Source organism: Pelophylax lessonae (genome assembly GCF_965119305.1).
Source record: "Pelophylax lessonae genome assembly, chromosome: 9".
NCBI classification, from domain to species: domain Eukaryota; kingdom Metazoa; phylum Chordata; class Amphibia; order Anura; family Ranidae; genus Pelophylax; species Pelophylax lessonae.
Genome location: NC_138776.1, coordinates 141484097 through 141503433, shown reverse-complemented (window position 1 = coordinate 141503433; position 19337 = coordinate 141484097). Strand labels below are relative to the sequence as shown.

Here is a 19337-nt window from a genome sequence, read left to right as displayed (position 1 = left end):
AGTTGATGAACCTTAGCTTCCTTTACTTCACATATATATTATTACTATTGGCTTTCTGCCTTGTTTTCCTAAATGCTCAGAACTTTTAAGCCATGAAGATGCAACAACAATGAACGACTTGAAGACCCTTGTACAGCAGTTGTACAGCTCTATGCGAGTTGAGGAACACCAGCTCAACAAGGAACAAGAACTTTGTCGTCGGCTAGAGGTCCTTCGAGAGCAGCTGGATCCTCTTGAAAAGGTAAACTAAAAATCTATACTTTACCAACCAGATTATTTGGTAATCTGGGCAGTTTTAGAATGATTTAAAAATCAAAACACTTGCAGTGACTTGCATTCTAGCAGGAGTGCCCAACAAGCTGCCTGAAAAGCCTGTACTCTGTTCTTGGAGCACAGAAGGGTGCATGTTGAGTGGGAGGCTTTGTCAGGTCTTGGCCCTGAGCACTGTTGGAGGGGTCCTTGATGCTGTGCAGTGTTTGGGGATACAGCCGGTAAGACAGATTGTAGCTGCTGACATGTATGCTGCCTCCGTGCATTGGGGTGCCATTCAAAATGAGCATCCTAGATGAGTTATTAAAGCAGTATATGGGGATTTAGGGATCACTTTGTCTGTGCATGGTCAAGCATTTGCTTACCTTCATCTCTTGAACTCTCTCGCTAGCTGGGACTCTGCTATTCCATAATACCTGTTCATTAATTGTAAGATGATTGCTTCTGTTTGCATAGTGTTAATGTCAATCATGTGCCATCGCCACACAGAACATCTTCAATGAAATATCTGAATATCTGTGCTGCAGCTAGCAAGAAAGAGCAAATCCGAAAGGTCAACAATGCTTGACTCTGCCCAACAGACCTAAAGTTCTCCATATGTCCCCCCGTATGCCACTCTTCATAACTCCCACCAGCTCATTTTGAATGGCATCTCACAGTGCTAGGATCATGCAGCTGCTGTTGCATGCTGCAATGCCTGGTATTGCGCTGTCAAAAAATGTTATGTGCAATTTTAAGCACGTTGGGGTCTCACATAATGTAATAATGCACTGCAAAAGGAGTAAATGGACCCTAAAAATCAGACCTGACTTCTATGCAGTTCACACCGTGTTTGTTGTGATGCTCTGTGGAGGGAGGGAGACATGGAAGGGGTAGGACTTGCAACCTGTGCTGCTAGAGTAGATTGCAGGTCATGTACAAGTGCTGCACTTTGGCCCTTTTGCCTCTGGTGCTAAAGGACCTTGTCCAGGAACCGCTTGTGCATATTAGGGTTTCTTGCTTCTGAATTGTTTTTTTAAGCAGTTCATATGGGTTTAGAATGCAACATGTCGATATTTCTTTTGCAAATATACACCAGAGGCATGTGACTGAAGTTTGCATGTTCAGCCCTGTCTACACAAAAAAACTGAGCAGCTTACACATTGTAGCCAACAATTATAACTCATTTTTTTATTTGTGTAAATTGTAGGTTCGCCTTCAGATTGCTCGACGAGCAGCAAAGAAGACAAGATGGGCTCAGTGGGGAATGTTAGCGTATATGTCTGTACAATTTGGAGTCTTTGCTCGTTTGACGTGGTGGGAATACTCCTGGGATATCATGGAGCCAGTCACGTACTTTGTCACTTACGGCACAGGCATAGCAGGATGTGCCTATTATATTCTAACAGGCAGGGTAAGCATGACACCCCTTTGAATAGTGGTGAAGCTCTAATAAATACTGTGCTGTTCATGGAATCTGTTTCTGCTGTAGATGTTGCCTGGTAAAGTACAACTTAAGATGGCTGAATGGCAACCAAATCCAGTTACTCTATAATGCACAAGCGTCCTAAAGTAAACAAAGAAAACTTACTTTCTCTGTCGCTCATTGACAGACGTAGTCCTCCTTGATTAATATCAACTCGGGTTATACTGCCCTCTACAGGAGTAGGACTAGACAGGAAAGAAAATGTTCTGGCCACACCCTAGGGGCAGTCCCAGAGGGTATATCCTCTCACTTCCTGCTACAGCAAATCAGTTTTTTTCTGTCTAGTTAGGTGTAAGGACCTAGATTCCTTGCTAGGATTTTCGGTCCTGGCAGGATTTTTTTTTAGAAATACTTTTTTAAACAGCTTTTTTTCTCCAGTGTTCCTGTGAGATCTTCAAGCAAGTACGCTGAAACTGGGCGACGGGCTGGATGTTGAGATCCAGTGGTCACCCCAGTTCAGCCTACGAGCGCGCGCAGGCCATAGCTCCGTGCTGGGTCGGCCCCGACATAGTCCCACTGGACGGGGACTGACCCTGCGAGTTAAACGTCTCGCCTGGATGCCAATGACCAGCAGAGTCACGGCGTCCACATTGGTCGACAGCCCTCCCACCCCGGTGGAGAGGGGTTCTGTCAGGAGTTGGCGCCCGCCTGGTTCCGGTATGGTGAGTAGAATGTTCCCCCTCTCCCCCTGTCGGGTTTGTTGGTGGACGCGGGCCCCTCTCTGGGATGGTCGGACACTCAGTTTCTGGGTCTCCCCTCTATCCTATAACAGGTCACAGATCCCCCGATTTGAGTGTGATTTTGTGAATAGAAACCAGGAGGCTTGGTTTGGGAGCTGACTATCTAAAGTCACTATATGACTGTAAGGGTGACTGAAGTCAGTGGCAGACTACTAAAAGGCATTACTATTGAGGTATAGAGGTATCCTACCTGTCATAGTGTGTACACAGGCCGATGCCTATGCCTGAGTTAATGCAGCCACAGATCGCCATCCCTCCAGAAAGCCGGTCACTTCCACAGGCCACACAGCCTCCCGCAGGCCGAGGCACTCCCGTAGGCCGCACAGGCCGAATGCACACCTCCAGCAGGCCGCTGCTAGCTTGCAAGCCGCCGCTATCCTACACAGGCCGCCGCCATTTTCCTGCAGATCGCACGAGACCACCATATTGGCGTAGCCTCGTGTCTCCAGCATGGGGGCGGCCATGTTTGAGGTGACCAAACACCTCGTGGAGTAATTGGGAGGCGCCGGAAGGTGTGTAAAGGGGCGGAGCCGCCTCCTTGGCCCAGGGAAAGCAAGCCAAAGACTTCCTGTCTGTAACAGACAGTGCTGGAAGCAAGTTGATAAGAAACTTCTGTGCATCAGGTGAGCCTTGGGGTCTCTCTCTTTCTCTCTCTCTCTCTCTCTCTCTCTCTCTCTCTCTCTCTCTCTCTCTCTCTGAGGGGTCCAAGCAGGTAGACTGAGGGGCGCTACTGCGCTGGGGGACGAAGTAGAAAAAAAAAATGTTTTTTTTTTTTGCAATTAATTTTTTTGTTTGCTGGCAAGTGTCTTGTTACATGAACCCTGCCACACATGTATCCCCACCTAATCCCCTCGGGGTGGCCGCAGGACCCTCCAGTACCCCACTTGTGATGATGCATTATCAGCAGTTTTGGAGTCTTTGGTATCCTAGGTGGAGGTAGCCTGTCAGGGACGGGGGTCAAGAAGAGCGACCCCCCGCCTACCCCTATGTCATCTGATACCTCAGATACGGATTCTAAGCTGGTCATTGCAGCCCCTTTTCTGGGGTTATTGTCTCAGGTACGGTCTCCTCAGACAGTAAGGAGGATGCTTCTGCCTCTTCCATAGCACAAGAAGCGTTGGTGGAAGCACTAGTTGTGTCTGTTCAGGAAACCTTAAATCTTGAGGTTACAGCGGCAGAGGTAGCTGAGACTCATATTCATTTTTTTGGTACTAGCAAGCCTACCAAAATGGTGAAGGGTTTCCCTTGCCCAAATAGGGTCGTCCGTAAATGAGCCCTGCTATTTCCAAACGCATGGCTAGGCGCTATCATTTTGAGGAATCCCTCATTACAAAGATGGACGGTACCGCCAATAGTGGACTCACCGATTTCCAGACTAAATAAAGCCACTGTTATCCCGTTGGATTGACAGAATGGGCCCCACCCATCTCTAGGGTGGGGGGACGTCTTCACCGGTTTCCGGATCCAGGGCTTTCCAGAATCCCAGATAAAGGGGGTTCGCAAGGTCATATGGTCGGGATACAAGATCGAGTTTCGATCACTTCCACCGGTGCGATTCTTCCCTTCCAATATTCGACATCCCCCAGGTCGCTTAAAAAGCTTTGCGGGGGACAGCTTGATGCAACAAGCAGTGGTAGTTCCCATTCCTTGGAGGAGTTCTAGTAGAACTTGTTCACAATGCCCAGGAAAAAGGGCTAGGTGCGTCCAATTCTGGTCTTGGAAGAGATGGAGTCCATCCATACAGTGGTGGCCTCCCTGCATCAGGGGAATTTCCTGGCGTCCATAGACATTTAGGATGCCTATCTTCATATCCCCATCTTCGCAGGACATCAGCGTTTTCGTTGCTTTTCCCAAAGATCATCCCTGGTTCCCACCAGGAGACTAAACTATCTGGGCCTAATTTTTGATACATCCTTGGCAAGAGTGTTTCTCCATGCGGAGAAACTCCAGAAGATTCAGTCAATGATTCGGATGTTGCTGTCCGTCAACTGGCTGGGATTGATGGTCGCCTCCTTAGAGGCAGTACCGTTTGCCCAGTCTCATACCCGAATTCTCCAAAGAGGAGATTCTTCTCATATGGAATCGGAATCCCGATTCCCTGGACAATCGGATCCGATTGAGCGAGCGGACCAGGGAGGCTCTGGTCTGGTGGCTTCGGTCTCCGATGCTCAGCCAGGGGAAGTCATTTCTTCTGATAAATTCCAGGTTACCGATAAATGTGTTGGAACTGAGAGCGATCAGACTTTGTCTGATTTACTGGACCGAGCAGCTCCAGGGCAGCCCGGTTCGGATCCAATCGGACTATGCCACTGTCATGACTTATGTCGATCACCAAGGCGGCCATAGAAGTGGCCAACATTCTTATTGGGGGAACAGTTGTTCCAGTTCTCTCCGATATTTATCACGGGGGTGGACAGGCAGATTATTTCAGCCGTCAGATTCTGGATCAAGAGGAATAGTCTCTTCATCCAGAGGTATTTCGCCAGCTGTCCCTTCATTGGGGCACCCCGGATATGGATCTGTTGGCAGGTTGGCTCAACAGGGCTCGCGCCCGCGATCCTCTAGCGGACGCAGCAGACGCGCTGAGCGCCCCGTAGGGGAAGTATCAGCTACTGTATGTCTTCCCCCCTCTCAAGTTGCTGCTGAGATTTCTCCGCAGGATAGAGGTGGAGGGAACTCCAGTTATCCTGGTAATTCCGGGCTGGCCTCGTCAAGCCGGGTACGCCTACTTGGGCAGGCTAGTCGCAGACGCTCCTTGGAGACTTCTTCTCAGGGAGGATCTGCGGTCTCAAGGACCGATCTTCCATCGTGCTTTACAGTCGCTGGCTTTAATGGCCTGGCCATTGAGACCCAGGTACTGAAGGACAGAGGATTGTCAGCTTCAGTTATTCTTACTCTAATTAAAGCAAGGAAAGCGACTTCCAGCAAAGTCTATTATCGCACATGGAAGACTTATATCGCGTGGTGTGAATCTTTGGGATTTCCCCCACGTACCTATTCGGTGACCCGAATCTTGGCTTTTCTGCAAAAGGGGGTTGAGCAGAAACTATCCTTGAGCACTATCAAGGGTCAGGTTTCAGCATTAGCAATCTTCTTTCAGAAGCCTTGGGCTACTCATTCCTTGGTGCGGAATTTCATCCAGGGGTTGCGGCACTTGGCTCCGCCAGTGCGCGCGCCCTTACCGCCCTGGGATCTTAATTTGGGTTTGTCGGTTCTGCAGAAACCTCCCTTTGAAAATATCAGGGAGATTCCCTTGCTTACATTATCCCAGAAGGTGGCCTTCTTGGTGGCTATCACTTCTGCACGCAGGGTGTCAGAACTGGCTGCATTATCATGCCATTCCCCATATCTGGTGGTTCATAGGGATAGGTAGTTCTTTATCCGAAGCCATCCTTTCTTCCTAAGGTGGTTTCAGATTTTCATCTGAATGAAGATATTGTGCTACCTTCCTTGTGTCCTCAGCCCAATCATCCTCGGGAATGTGCGTTGCATTCCTTGGATGTGGTTCGGGCAATCAGGGTATACCTGAAGACTACGGAATCGCTCCGTAAGACGGATTCATTTTTTGTGATCACGGATGGCCCCAGAAAGGGGTTGCCTGCATCTGCCGCGACTAACTCCAGATGGATCAGACAGACGGTGGTACAGGCTTATTCTATTAAGGGTCGGAATCCTCCGTTCCCTGTTAAGGCGCACTCCACTCGAGCGCTCAGTACTTCCTCGGCCTACCGCCATCAGGCGTCAGTGGTCCAGGTATGTAAGGCGGCCACCTGGTCGTCGGTACATACCTTTACAAAATTTTATAAGATTGATGTGATGGCATCGGCGGATGCCTCATTTGGCCGCAAGGTTTTGCAGGCCGCAATTTGAGGAGACCGGTGGTCTACCTCAAGGGTTTTTTTCCGTTGGAATTTCAGTTGAGTCTCATCGTGTGATTGATGAGCCTTGAAAACTTCTAGTTGGCACCGGTTGGGCCTTCTAGATTGGATTTTGATTTCCATTTTCCCACCCCTCATTTGTGGCACTGCTTTGGGACGTCCCGAGTTGATATTAATCAAGGAGGACTACGTCTGTCAATGAGTGACAGAGAAAAATTGGTTTTTGTAAAATCTTACCGTAAAATCCTTTTCTCTTAAGCTCATTGACAGACGTAGTACCCGCCCCTCTGTTTTTGAGTTGGGTTGGGTTAAATTCTCTAAACACTGCTTTGTGACATAACTGATTTGCTGTAGCAGGAAGTGAGAGGATATACCCTCTGGGACTGCCCCTAGGGTGTGGCCAGAACATTTTCTTTCCTGTCTAGTCCTACTCCTGTAGAGGGCAGTATAACCCGAGTTGATATTAATCAAGGAGGACTACGTCTGTCAATGAGCTTAAGAGAAAAGGATTTTACGGTAAGATTTTACAAAAATCCATTTTTATATGCCCCCATACCAAGTCAAACCCTCCTGGATTTGTATTGTGTGTCCCCCTGTCCCCCCTTCCGGAACCTGTAGCTCCCGCAGGAAGGTTTTCAGCAACCAAGGTAGTGCTGTCATTGCACAACAGTGGAAGGGACAGGCTTGTGAATTAGCAGTGACAATGCTGATAGTCCCTTTCCCTACAACATGACTTATATCCCACTGTAGTACAGGTAGGCACAGCCTCAATGAGAGTGGAAACTCTGATCTGAATTCAGGAGCAGTGCAGCATCATTGCCACACCATCGCTGGACGCTGCATTGCCAGTTGCCACCAGTATAACTTATACGGCGGCAAGGTGGCACTGCTGCGCCAGATCACGTACCTAGTACATGATCTGACACTTTCTGGTCTAGGGCACGTCCCGTTCCCGCTGTGATTATACACAGAGTTTGCAGTACCTGCGGCTCAGCTCCTGCTATGTCTGCTGGCACCCGCTGATCCTTTGGTACACAGGCAGAATGGCGATCTGCCTGGGTAAACCATGCAGATCGCCGTACTGTTGCAGGAACACAGGATCAATGCCTTCTAGTAAAAGCACCTCCCCAACAGTACTCAAGCACTGGCTAGGAGCACATTTAAACCTTTGGTTGCCCCTCAAGTTAACCCCCTTCCCAGCCAGTGTCATTAGTATAGTGACCGTACATATTTCTCTAGCGCTCATTGACAGACGTAGTCCTCGGTGATACAGCACCTTCGGGTTATGTTGCCTCCACAGGAGCAGGACTAGACAGGAAATTAAAAAGCTCTGGCCACACCCTAGGGGCAGTCCCAGAGGGTATATCCTCTCTCTCTCTCTGCCTCAGCAAATCAGTTATTTTCTGTCTAGTTAGAAGTAAGGACCTAGATACCTTGCTGGGATCTTCGGTCCTGGCAAGATTTTTTTCTTAAAAGATTTTTTAGACAGCTTTTTTTCTCCAGTGTTCCTGTAAGATCTTCAAGCAAGAAAGCTGAACTGGGCGACGGGCTGGATGTTGAGATCCGGTGGTCACCCCAGTTCAGCCTACGAGCGCGTGCAGGCCATAGCTCCGCGCTGGGTCGGCCGCGACAAAGTCCCATTAAGGGACTGACCCCGCGAGTTAAACGTCTCGCTGAAACGCCAAAGACCATGAGTCACGGCGTCCATAACGGTCGACAGCCCTCCCGCCCCGGTGGAGAGGGGTACTGTCAGGAGTTGGTGCCCGCCTGGTTCCGGTATGGTGAGTAGTATGTTCCCCCTTTTCCCCTGACGGGTCTTGTGGTGAACGCGGGCCCCTCTCTGTATGGTAAGATAGAGTCCCTCTCTATCCTATAACATGACACAGATCCTCCTACTTTGAGTGTGATTTTATGTGCAAAAAGCCAGGAGGCTTGGTTTTGGAGCTAACAATCTAATTGTATACATGTTAAAAAGATTGTAATCAGTGGCATTCTGGGAATCTTACTATGATAAGAATAAGCTACCTACCAGTCAGAAGCCACGGACATGTAGACTGCCTTCCTAAATCAGATCTCCAGCTATAAGCAGGCCTCCCGAACGGCCATGCGGTCCGCCAGGGCCGGTACCGCCAACCACGCCAAATCCCCATGCAGAGAGAGTGTTGTGTGCCCTGCAGCACACCGCTATTCAGTACAGGCCGCCGCCATTTTTTTTTTTTTTTGCTGGATCGCACGAGCCGCCTTCTTGGCGTAGCCTCGTGTCTCCAGCATGGGGGCGGCCATGTTTGAGGTGATCCAAACACCTCGTGGAGCTAGGGGAGGCGCCGGAAGGCGTGCAGAGGGGCGGAGCCGTCTCCTTTCTTCCTGGGCAGCCAGCCAAAAGACTTCCTGTTTGTCAAGACAGCGCTGTAACCTGTTGCAGTTAAACTCTGAGCATCAAGTGGTGAGCCTGGGGGTCTATCTCTCTCTCTCTCGATCGATAGGGATCCCTAGCAGGTAACACTAAGGGGCTTTTTTGTGGCGCTGGGGGTCTGAAAAAAAAAAAAAAGTTTTTTATTTTTGAATTATATTATCCAGGAAGTGACTGGAATTATCATGGACCCTGCCACACATATTCCCCCACCTGTTTCCCTTGAGGGGGCCACGGGACCCACCGGTGCACAGAGTGTAGAGTCATTTACAGCAATTTTGGAGTCTATGGTGGCTCGGGTGGAGGCGGCCTGTCAGGGACGGGGGTCAAGGAAGCGACCCCCGCCTACCCCTATACTATCTGACACCTCTGACTCAGATTCAGAGATGGTCACTGCAGTTGCAGGTCCCTCTGCAAGGGCTGTTATCTCAGGTAAAGCTCCCTCAGACAGTGAGGAGGACGTTTCTTCTCCCGCTATAATTCAGGAAGAAGCATTGGTGGACGCACTAGTTGTGGCAGTGCAGGAAACCTTAAAACTTGAGGTTTTACCGGCAGAGGCAACTGAAACAGAGATTCCTTTTGGTACTTATAAGCCCATCAAAACGGTGAAGGTTTTTCCTGTACCCAAGTGTTTCGGTAATAAGATTAAAGGAGAATGGGAGCATTCTAAACGTACCTTTACTATTTCCAAGCGTATTGCTAGACGCTATCCGTTTGAGGAATCCATCATTAAGAAATGGACGGTACCACCAGTGGTGGATCCACCTATTTCCAGGCTGAATAAAGCCACGGTTATCCCAGTGGAGGACACTTCGTCCTTTAAGGATCCGGTGGATCGAAAGATGGAAGCAGAGTCCCGCACCATCTTCTCTCTGATAGGGTCAGCATTTAGACCAGTAATTGTTATTGGTCTAGTTTCCCAGACACTTACGGAATGGGCGAGAATGGTACGCCAAGACCTTAGGGGAAAAGATATTCCCCAGGAGACATCTGATTTGATGGAACAGATTATACAAGGGCTACAGTTTATCTGTGACGCAGCCTTGGACACTACTCCCCTATTAGGGCATGCATCTATGTCAGCGGTCATCCTCAGACGTGTGCTGTGGTTAAAATGCTGGCCAGCTGACCTAGGTTCCAAAAAGACCTTGACAAATCTTCCCTTTCAGGGGAACCCAGCCAAACCCGAAGCAAAGGAGTACACAGCCTGAAGGTGCGCCCCCACCCGGTTTCAGGGTGGGGGGACGTTTTCACCGGTATTCAGGACATTAGATCGAGCATCAACCACTACTACCGGTGCGATTCTTCCCTTCCAACATTTAAGCACTACAGGAAGCGGTAGTTACCGTTCCCTGAATAGATCTTTTCCTTTACCTTTTCCTAAGATTAGTCCCTATACCTCACAGGAATCGGATCTGGTTGACCAGATAGGCCAAGAAGCCTCTAGTCGGGTGACTTCGGTCCCTGAGGTTCAACCAGAAAAGATCACCCTTCCTGATAACAATCGGGTATCTGATAAATGTGTGGGAACAGAAAACGACCAGACTTTCTCGGATGGTCGGGGCCAGATAGCTCTAGGGACGCCTGGTTCAGATCCAGTCAGCGCCAGTGGTCCTAGAAATTCTAGGCTGGCCTCGTCAAGCCGGCCTGGCCGACTTGGACATGCTAGTCGCAGACGTTCCATGGGAACTTCGTCTCAGGGAATGTCTGTGGTCTCAAGGACCAATTTACCATTGTGCTTTACAGTCGCTGGTTTTAATGGCCTGGCCATTGAGACCCAAGTACTGAAGGACAGAGGGTTGTCAGCTTCAGTCATTCCTACCCTTATTAAAGCAAGGAAAGCGACTTCCAGCAAGGTCTATTATCACACATGGAAGACTTATATTGCGTGGTGCGAATCTTTAGGATTTCCTCCACGTACCTATTCGGTGACTCGAATATTGGCTTTTTTGCAAAAAGGGGTTGAGCAGAAACTAGCCTTGAGCACCATCAAGGGTCAAGTTTCAGCATTAGCAATCTTCTTTCAGAAACCTTTAGCTACCAAGTCCTTGGTGCGGAATTTCATCCAGGGGGTGCGGCACCTGGCTCCACCAGTCCGCGCGCCCTTACCGCCCTGGGATCTTAATTTAGTTTTGTCGGTTCTACAGAAACCTCCCTTTGAAAACATCAGGGAGATTCCCTTGCTTACTTTATCCCAGAAGGTGGCCTTCTTGGTGGCTATCACTTCTGCTCGCAGGGTGTCAGAACTGGCTGCATTATCATGCCAGTCCCCATACCTAGTGATTCATAGGGATAAGGTAGTACTTCATCCTAAGCCATCCTTTCTTCCTAAGGTGGTTTCAGATTTTCATCTGAATGAAGATATTGTACTACCTTCCTTGTGTCCTCAGCCCAAGCATCATCGGGAACATGCGTTGCATTCCTTAGATGTGGTTCGGGCAATCAGGGTATACCTGAAAGCTACGGAATCATTCCGTAAGACGGATTCACTTTTTGTGATCACGGATGGCCCCAGAAAGGGTTTGCCTGCATCTGCCGCGACCATTGCCAAATGGATTAGACAAACGGTGGTACAGGCTTATTCTATTAAGGGTCAGAGTCCTCCGTTCCCTGTTAGGGCGCACTCCACTCGAGCGCTCAGTACTTCCTGGGCCTTTCGCCATCAGGCGTCAGTGGTCCAGGTATGTAAGGCGGCCACCTGGTCGTCGGTACATACCTTTACAAAATTCTATAAAATTGATGTGACGGCATCGGCGGATGCCTCATTTGGCCGCAAGGTTTTGCAGGCCGCAATTTGAGGAGACCGGTGGTCTACCTCGAGGGTTTTTTTCTGTTTGAAAAAAAAAAAAAATTTCTCTTTTTTGTTGAGTCTCATCATTAAGGATGAGCATTGTAAACTTCTAGTTGGCACCGGTTGGGCCTTCTAGATTGGGATTTGATTTCATTTTCCCACCCCTCATTTGTGATACTGCTCTGGGACGTCCCGAAGGTGCTGTATCACCGAGGACTACGTCTGTCAATGAGCGCTAGAGAAAAATGGATTTTTGTAAAATCTTACCGTAAAATCCTTTTCTCTTAGCTCATTGACAGACGTAGTCCCCGCCCCTCTGTTTGAGTTGGGTTGGGTTAAAATCTCTAAAGACTGCTTTTTCACATAACTGATTTGCTGAGGCAGAGAGAGAGAGGATATACCCTCTAGGACTGCCCCTAAGGTGTGGCCAGAGCTTTTTAATTTCCTGTCTAGTCCTGCTCCTGTGGAGGCAACATAACCCGAAGGTGCTGTATCACCGAGGACTACGTCTGTCAATGAGCTAAGAGAAAAGGATTTTACGGTAAGATTTTACAAAAATCCATTTTTTCTCTTTCCGCTCCATAAAGCATAACTACTGGGTTATAGTGAATCCTCTAGGAGTAGGACTAGGTAGAACAAAAACACCTGGCTATGCCCATTGGCTGTCCTCAGCTGGTATATAACCCCCCCCCCCCCTCTCTCTCTGCTCTAGGTAATCGGGTTTAATCTGTCTAGTCAGGAGTAAGGACCTAGGCTCCCGGCTGGGATCTCAGGTCCTAGCACTTTTTTCACCCTCCTTACATCTTTTGTTTTTTTTTTTTTTTTTTGTCTCGGGAGATCTACACTCAACTGCCAGGCTGGGCGACAGGCTGGATAATCTGGATCCAGTCGTTCCCCCCTCAGCCAGCCAGCGAGCGCGTGCAGTCTGCAGCTACGCGCTAGGTCAGCCACGACATAGCCTTCCGGACAGAGGCTGGCCTGCAAGTTCAAAATCTCGCAGGGTCCCATACGACCGGGCTTGGGTCTAAGTTGCAGCAGTCCCTTGGCCGACAGCTCCACTACTTCGGTGGCAAGGATTCTGTCTGGAGCGTTAACCGCACCATGGAAGGGTAAGTACAGTTCTCCCTCTCCCCTTTTTGGTGTGGACGCGGTTAACTTCCAGGGTCGGTCTCCAGCTAGCGGCCATGTTTGTGTAGCCTGATGTCACAGGGGCCATTTTCCCTTAGTCCTAGAGATGACCAAAGCCTCATGGGATGCCAAAGCTCCTCCTGTTTCTTCTTCCTGTGCCTGGGACATATGAACAGGGATGGCGTCAATGGTGATGCTGGGCCTGATTTCTCAGTGCTCCTCAGTTTAGTAACGTGAGTCCTTAGGGGTCCCTGTTATCTCTCTCTGCTGGTAGGTACCCTGAGCCTTGGGGGGGATCCTTTAGTGGGGCCAAAAGAATGTTTTTTTACTGCAAGGTCTTCCATTCCTTATGGAGCCTCAGGGTCACATTTCCCTCACTGACCCCCCTCATTGAGGTGGCAGGTCTCTCTGAACCCCAGCTTCCCATGGTTGCGCTGACTGCGGTTCTGCTCGGTGGAAGTGGTGCATGGACAAAGGCCCAGGAGGAAGCATCCCCTGCCTTTCCGTGCTCAGTCTGTCTCATCTGATTCTGAGTCTGATGCCGCCTCAGACGTGGCCCATCCAGGGGGGCTTAATATCACACACCCAGATCCATCAGATAGTGAGGATGATTCCTCCATGGTCACAGCAGCAAATTAAAAAGCGCTGGTAGAGGCACTTATCACTGCAGTGCTTGAGACTTTAAAAATGGAGGATGCGACTGATGTAGCCATGGACGGGCCTGTGTCGTTTGGTACGCATAAGTTACCCCGCACTCCAAAGGTGTTTCCTCCTCTGCCTTATTTTGACAGGTTTTCCTGTAAGGAATGGGAACAACCAAAATTACCCTTTTGTGGCCCCCAGACGTTTTGCTGTAAGCTACCCTTTTGAGGAGTTGCTTTTAAAAAAGTGGACTAGTCCACCAGTGGTGGACACTCCAAGTTTGAACAAAGCTACCATGATCCCAGTAGAGCAGGGATCCTCAAACTACGGCACTCCAGCTGTTGCAGAACTACACATTCCATGAGTCATTGTAATACTCTGACGTTCAGAGACATGATGGGAATTGTAGTTCCTGAACCACTGGAGGGCCATAGTTTGAAGACCCCTGCAGTAAGGGAATCCCCATCCTTTAAGGACACTGCTGAGGCTGTGGCACGCAGCATGGTTACTATGGCTGGTTGGACATTGCAGCCAGTCTTTGCCTCAGCCCCGGTGTCCCGAACAGACCCTAACTGAATAGGCCAAGCTTTTGCACTAGGGTCTGGGTGGGTGAGCAGGCCCCTGCTGCTTATATTGATTTAGGGGACAAGTTGGTCCATGGGCTGCAGTTTTTGTAATGCAGCTTTGGATACAGCATGCTGTGGCTTTTTTCAGATGGGGTTTCTGTTACCCAGTTAAGGCTCCTGTGTCCTGGTTAAGGGCGCTTATGTTTAGCCTTGGGTTATTTTCCCCACCCCTCATTTTTCTTTTGGCACTGCTTTTGGACGTCCCAGTAGTTATGATTTATGGAGCTCTGTGTCCGTCGATGAACGAAAGAAAAAAATTGGATTTTTGTACTTACCATAAAATCCATTTCTCTGAGTTCGACGGACACAGTATTCACGCCTCTATGGAGTTCTGATACTTCTAATACTGCTTGCTACTTAACTGATTACATAGAGCAGAGAGGGGGTTTATGTACCAGCTGAGGACGGCCCATGGGCATAGCCAGGTGTTTTTTTGTTCTGCCTAGTCCTACTCCTAGAGGAGCCACTATAACCTAGTAGCTATGATCATTGAAGCGCTGTGTCCGTCAAACTCCGAGAAATGGATTTTACGATAATTACAAAAATCCAATTTTTTTAGCACTGATCACTGTAAATGTCCCTGATCCCCAATGTGTCAAAAGCAGCAGTGTCCAAATTGCCTGACACAATATCAGTCGCGCTATAAGTTGCTGATCGTCGCAATCACTAATAAAAAATACATAAAAATATCCCTTAGTTTGTAGATGCTGTAACTTTTGTGCAAACCAGTCAATATACGCTTATTGGGATTTTTTATTTTTTTTATTTGTAACAGAATACATATTTGCCTAAATTGATAAAGAAATTTTTTTTTCATTTTTTTTATTGGTTGCGTTTTAAAGCAGTAAGGAAAAAATATAGATTTTTTTATTTGTCAGTCTTGGTTTATAGCGCAAAAAATAAAATCCACAAGGGTGATCAAATACCACCAAAAGAAAGCTCTATTTGTGGGGGAAAAAGACATCCATTTTTTTGGATACAGCGTCGCACGACCGCACAATTGCCAGTTAAAGTGCTGTATAGTAAAAAATGGCCTGGTCATATAGGAGGGTAAATCTTCCAGAGGTTAAGTGGTTGGTTAGGTAGATTTCACTGGCAGATTCAAAAATGTATTTGTAACCTTTGCAGGGGCTAAAAGAAAACTGTGCAACTTTTGCTTTTAATTAGGTTCTGCAGCACATCTTTTTGTTCATAGCAAAGCAAAGTTCTGCTCTAAAATGTTTTGTTATATTTCAGAGCAGAAGTAAAACAAACCTTTCATTTGTGGACATTTTAAAGTCTCAACCTATGAAACCTACAAGATGACCAGGCCATATACTGGCATAAATCATGCTCATGATCACGGACATTTATTTGGCAGTTAACAGAAACCACATAGTACATTGATATATGTAGCGTGAATGCAAATTCTTCTACTTTTTGAATTTTTTTTTTTCTTTGTAGGAATATATGTATGCAGATGCCAGTGATAGACAGTTCTTACATTTTTTCCATAAAGCGGCCAAAAAAGAAAGATTTGATGTTTTAGAATATAATCGTCTCAAGGATGCCATTGCTCAGGTATGATTTAGGATGACTTGATGGTTAATCATCTTTGCCTGGCATGTTGTGTTTAGTACAGAAAACCTACACTAATCAGCCAAACCATTATGACCACTGACAGGTAAAGTGAAAAACATTGATTACCTATGCACAACGGCGCCTGAAAGTGGGTGGGATATATTGGGTAACAAGTGAATATGTTGCCCCGGAAGTTGATGTGTTGAAAGCAGAAAAAATGGGCAGGCATAGGGATTTGAGCGACTTTGATAAGGGCCAAATTGTAATGGCTAGAAAACTAGGTAAGAGCATCTCTAAAACTGCAGCTCTTGTGGGATATTCCTGGTCTCGAGTGGTCAGGACCTACCAAAGGTGATCCAAGGAAGGAAAACCAGCGACAGGGTCATGGGTGGCCAAAGCCTATTGATGCACGTGGGGAGCGAAGGCTGGCCCATGTAGCCTGATCCATTAGAGGAGCTATTGTATATCAAACTGCTGAAATAGTTAATGCTGGTTTCAGAACACACAATGCATCGCAGTGTGTTGTGTATGGGGCTTTGTAGCCGTACACCAGTCAAGTTGCTCCTCCTGACCACTTTCAGCAGCCAAAAGCGCCTACAGTAGGCATGTACGCATTGGAACTGGCCCACAGCAATGGAAGAAGGTGACCTAATTTTGATGAAGTAAAGAATGTTTTGAGGAACACAACAAGTACAAGGTGTTGGCATCCAAATTCTCCAGATCTCACACAGAATAAGCATTTGCGGTATGTGCTGGAAAAACAAGTCCAATCCACGGAGGCCCCAGCTTGCATTTTGTGGGACTTAAAGGTCAAGTGCTATTACTGCAAGGGATGCCTTCACTGTACCCCTTTTTTCACAGGGCCTATATATATATATATATATATATATATATATATATATATATATATATATATATATATATATATATATATATATATAAAAATGATTTCTCTAGCTGATACCTGTGGTATGTCAGATCCCATGTGTAATAAAAGGTTTCAGACTGCCATTCTACCTTGCCATCTGGCTGGATCCTCAATATTGCTGCTACTGCATTTTTTTTTATTTTTTTTTGGCTGAATAGTGTATTATATATTGACAGTTTCTTGACTCTAGGTTCATCACCTAGAATCAAATTGCTGTATGAGCAGGATGCCATTTTTCCTAGTCTCATCTATTTGGGTATACCGATACAGCAGGCAAACTGTATCTTTTAGCCCCTCCAGCCTTGTGTAGCTATATCATCTGAACAAGCTCATGTCTTTTCTGTGGAACCGCTCAAGCTACTTGTGAAAAATATATAGCTAAAGCTATAGCTAAAGGCATGTAAGAATAAAAATGCATTGAATTAATCAAATTCACACAATTATCAGAATACAGTATGTTTTGTGATAGTTCTCATTTAAAATTTGCAATGGGCAGTTTAAAGGAATGAGAAAAAACAGATGTACCGCTCTGAGGCATTAGGTACAAATCTTTTTAGTGCATTTTCACAGTTATGCTTAACTGTCTGCATCTGTTCCCTTTGCTTAGGCTTTTATAAATCTTCCCAAAGCCTAATTTGCAAAACATATGTGACACACTTAAGGTGTAGCTTAGAAGCGTGTAATAGAAAGCTTGCATAATTATAAATTTGCCTTTTTTTTTTTTTTAATCTTAGGCGGAATTGGACCTTAAGAGGTTACGTGACCCCCTGCAGCTACATCTTCCAATCCAACAAATTGAAGATGCTAAGGATTGATCATTGTACAACTCTTAAATCCCCAGCAAAACCTGTGGATAACTCTTGCCTTTGAAATAAAAGCATTATAGGTGGTAGCTGGGATATGATAATGGGATGGGTGATCATTTTCCCTCTTATTTTTTTTTTTTTCCTCCCTAGATTTTTAAAGCTTTTGTTAAAGAAAAATGTAAATGGAAGAATAAAAATGAAATTTAATTGAAGGTTGGGGCCTTGACCTCGTTAAAAGCCTATTTCAAAGGGCTTAGGAAATTTCTTATTAAAACTATATATATTTTACTTGTTGGTGAATGAAGGTGAATGGTGAAATTTATGGACTAGGGTCCCAAAACAATTAAACGTTCATTTTTTTTTTTTTTTTTTTTCTCCTGGTTTTATGACAAGTTAAAGTGCGGCAGAGTGCCTATTTAAGACAAAAAATATGGATTTTTAGTCTGCTGAGCCAATGAAGGTACGCCAGTAACATAGCGCACAACCTAATGCCATTTGGAGGAGCGTTGGACCAGAAGTCACTGCAGCATAACGCTTTTCTTCGCCCTTGAGAAGCATCTATTGAGGCTTGGTTGAGGTTTTTTTACCGCCTTCTGAACTCTGGGTTCGTGCACATGTCATGTTAAGATGCAACACTGTCCCATTTTAATCCAAGTCCCAAACACCGTGAGACTTTCTGCTATGCATTAAAAAAAAAAAAAGAGAAAAAAAAAACGCACGTGATTTTTCTTGTAATCACTTTCTTAAATGTCCCTTATCCCTATTCCTCCCACAGCCTTGGCTATATATATTTCAGGGGCTCAATGCATGATTGGTTTTTATGTCTGTTCTTTTTGGGAGGGAGATGTTCCCCTGTCCCGCACTCTTGGGAAGTGGCTTAGTAGCATATCAGGGTTGCATGAAAAATTCAAAAGGGTTACCACCTCATTCTATCATGACGATTATCAGATAGTCATAAAGATTTACATTTTCAAGTTGGTCTTCTGCTGGTGGAAATACAATTTCTTCCTGGATGAAAGCACCACCTGAACCGTCCAGCTTTGTCTACAATTTGTTTATCTACATATCACTAAAGAGCTGGAGAGTGGCAAAGGCCAAGATATAACCTCTATCTTTGTTCCAAAGATTTCAGGCGGTTTTCCTTCCTTTTTTCTTTTTTTTTTTTTTCTTGGAATACGCTGCTCTTCCACAGACTTTCAATATCAAAATGGTGCAGTCTCTTGTTGGGGGGGGTTGAAACATGGAAAATGAGGGAGTGTTTGGGCTACAAGTTTGCAGAGACATTTTTTAAAGGACTCCCACTGTGAAAGGCTCCTACTTCAGGGATAGGATTACAGAACTAAAGAAGTGAAGCCAGTTGACTGGTGCCTTGCATATAATGAAATCGAGAGGAGAGTATATGTTCTCTTCATGTATTAATCTATAGCTGGCAGTTATGCTACCAAGGACTCCTTGCCAGCCAAAATCTTGAGTCCACTTGGAATATAGCTGGCACATGCTGCCGTATAAGTCTTAATAACTGTCACCTACTTCTCTCCTCTCAGGTGGATTGAATCCGTTTTCCATCATGTACTTGTTTGTTGTCTTATGTCTTGTGTTTTGTTCAAGATTGTAGATCCCTGCAGAACGTAGGCATCAAAGCACAGGCAATAATAAATGTCTGGGTGGTAATGCATCATCCCGATTACCTTTCTCTCTGGTGGGATCCAATGCCTTGATCTGTATTTTCAAGCTGTGCCCTAGAAATCATGTTAATGAATGAAGCAAGGGTGGCTGATGTGATATAAGCACGATTGACAATCATCTCCACGGAGAGAGACCCTAATAAGGAGTACAGAGTATCAAAAATAGTCCTTTAGAATCCAGAGCAGCTAAAGTGATAAGGTACTCAAATGTTCATGTTATGGCCAAAGCATAACAACCCTTTGCCTATGTTTCTGCTTGGATTACTGTGATCTTGCACAGGAGATGCTCTTTTTAACACTAATTCAACTTAAAGCTCTTCTTTTTACCATTTGCACTTCTGCTGCTGATGAGGGTAGGAGCAATTGCCCGTTGGGGCACCTCCTGCAACAAATGGTCTAATCATGTTT

General features: G+C 46.4%; 1 protein-coding gene across 1 annotated transcript in view; it reads left to right on the top strand.

The window, feature by feature from the left end:
* Positions 1-17958, top strand: part of MCU (mitochondrial calcium uniporter) — a 206399-nt gene extending 188441 nt beyond the window's left edge. The window contains exons 5-8 of the mRNA XM_082269176.1: positions 81-241; positions 1460-1663; positions 15394-15510; positions 17173-17958. Coding sequence (XP_082125302.1) covers positions 81-241; positions 1460-1663; positions 15394-15510; positions 17173-17253 — 563 coding nt within the window. The 3' untranslated portion in view covers positions 17254-17958. The remainder of the gene's footprint in view (positions 1-80; positions 242-1459; positions 1664-15393; positions 15511-17172) is intronic.
* Positions 17959-19337: the final 1379 nt, after the last annotated feature.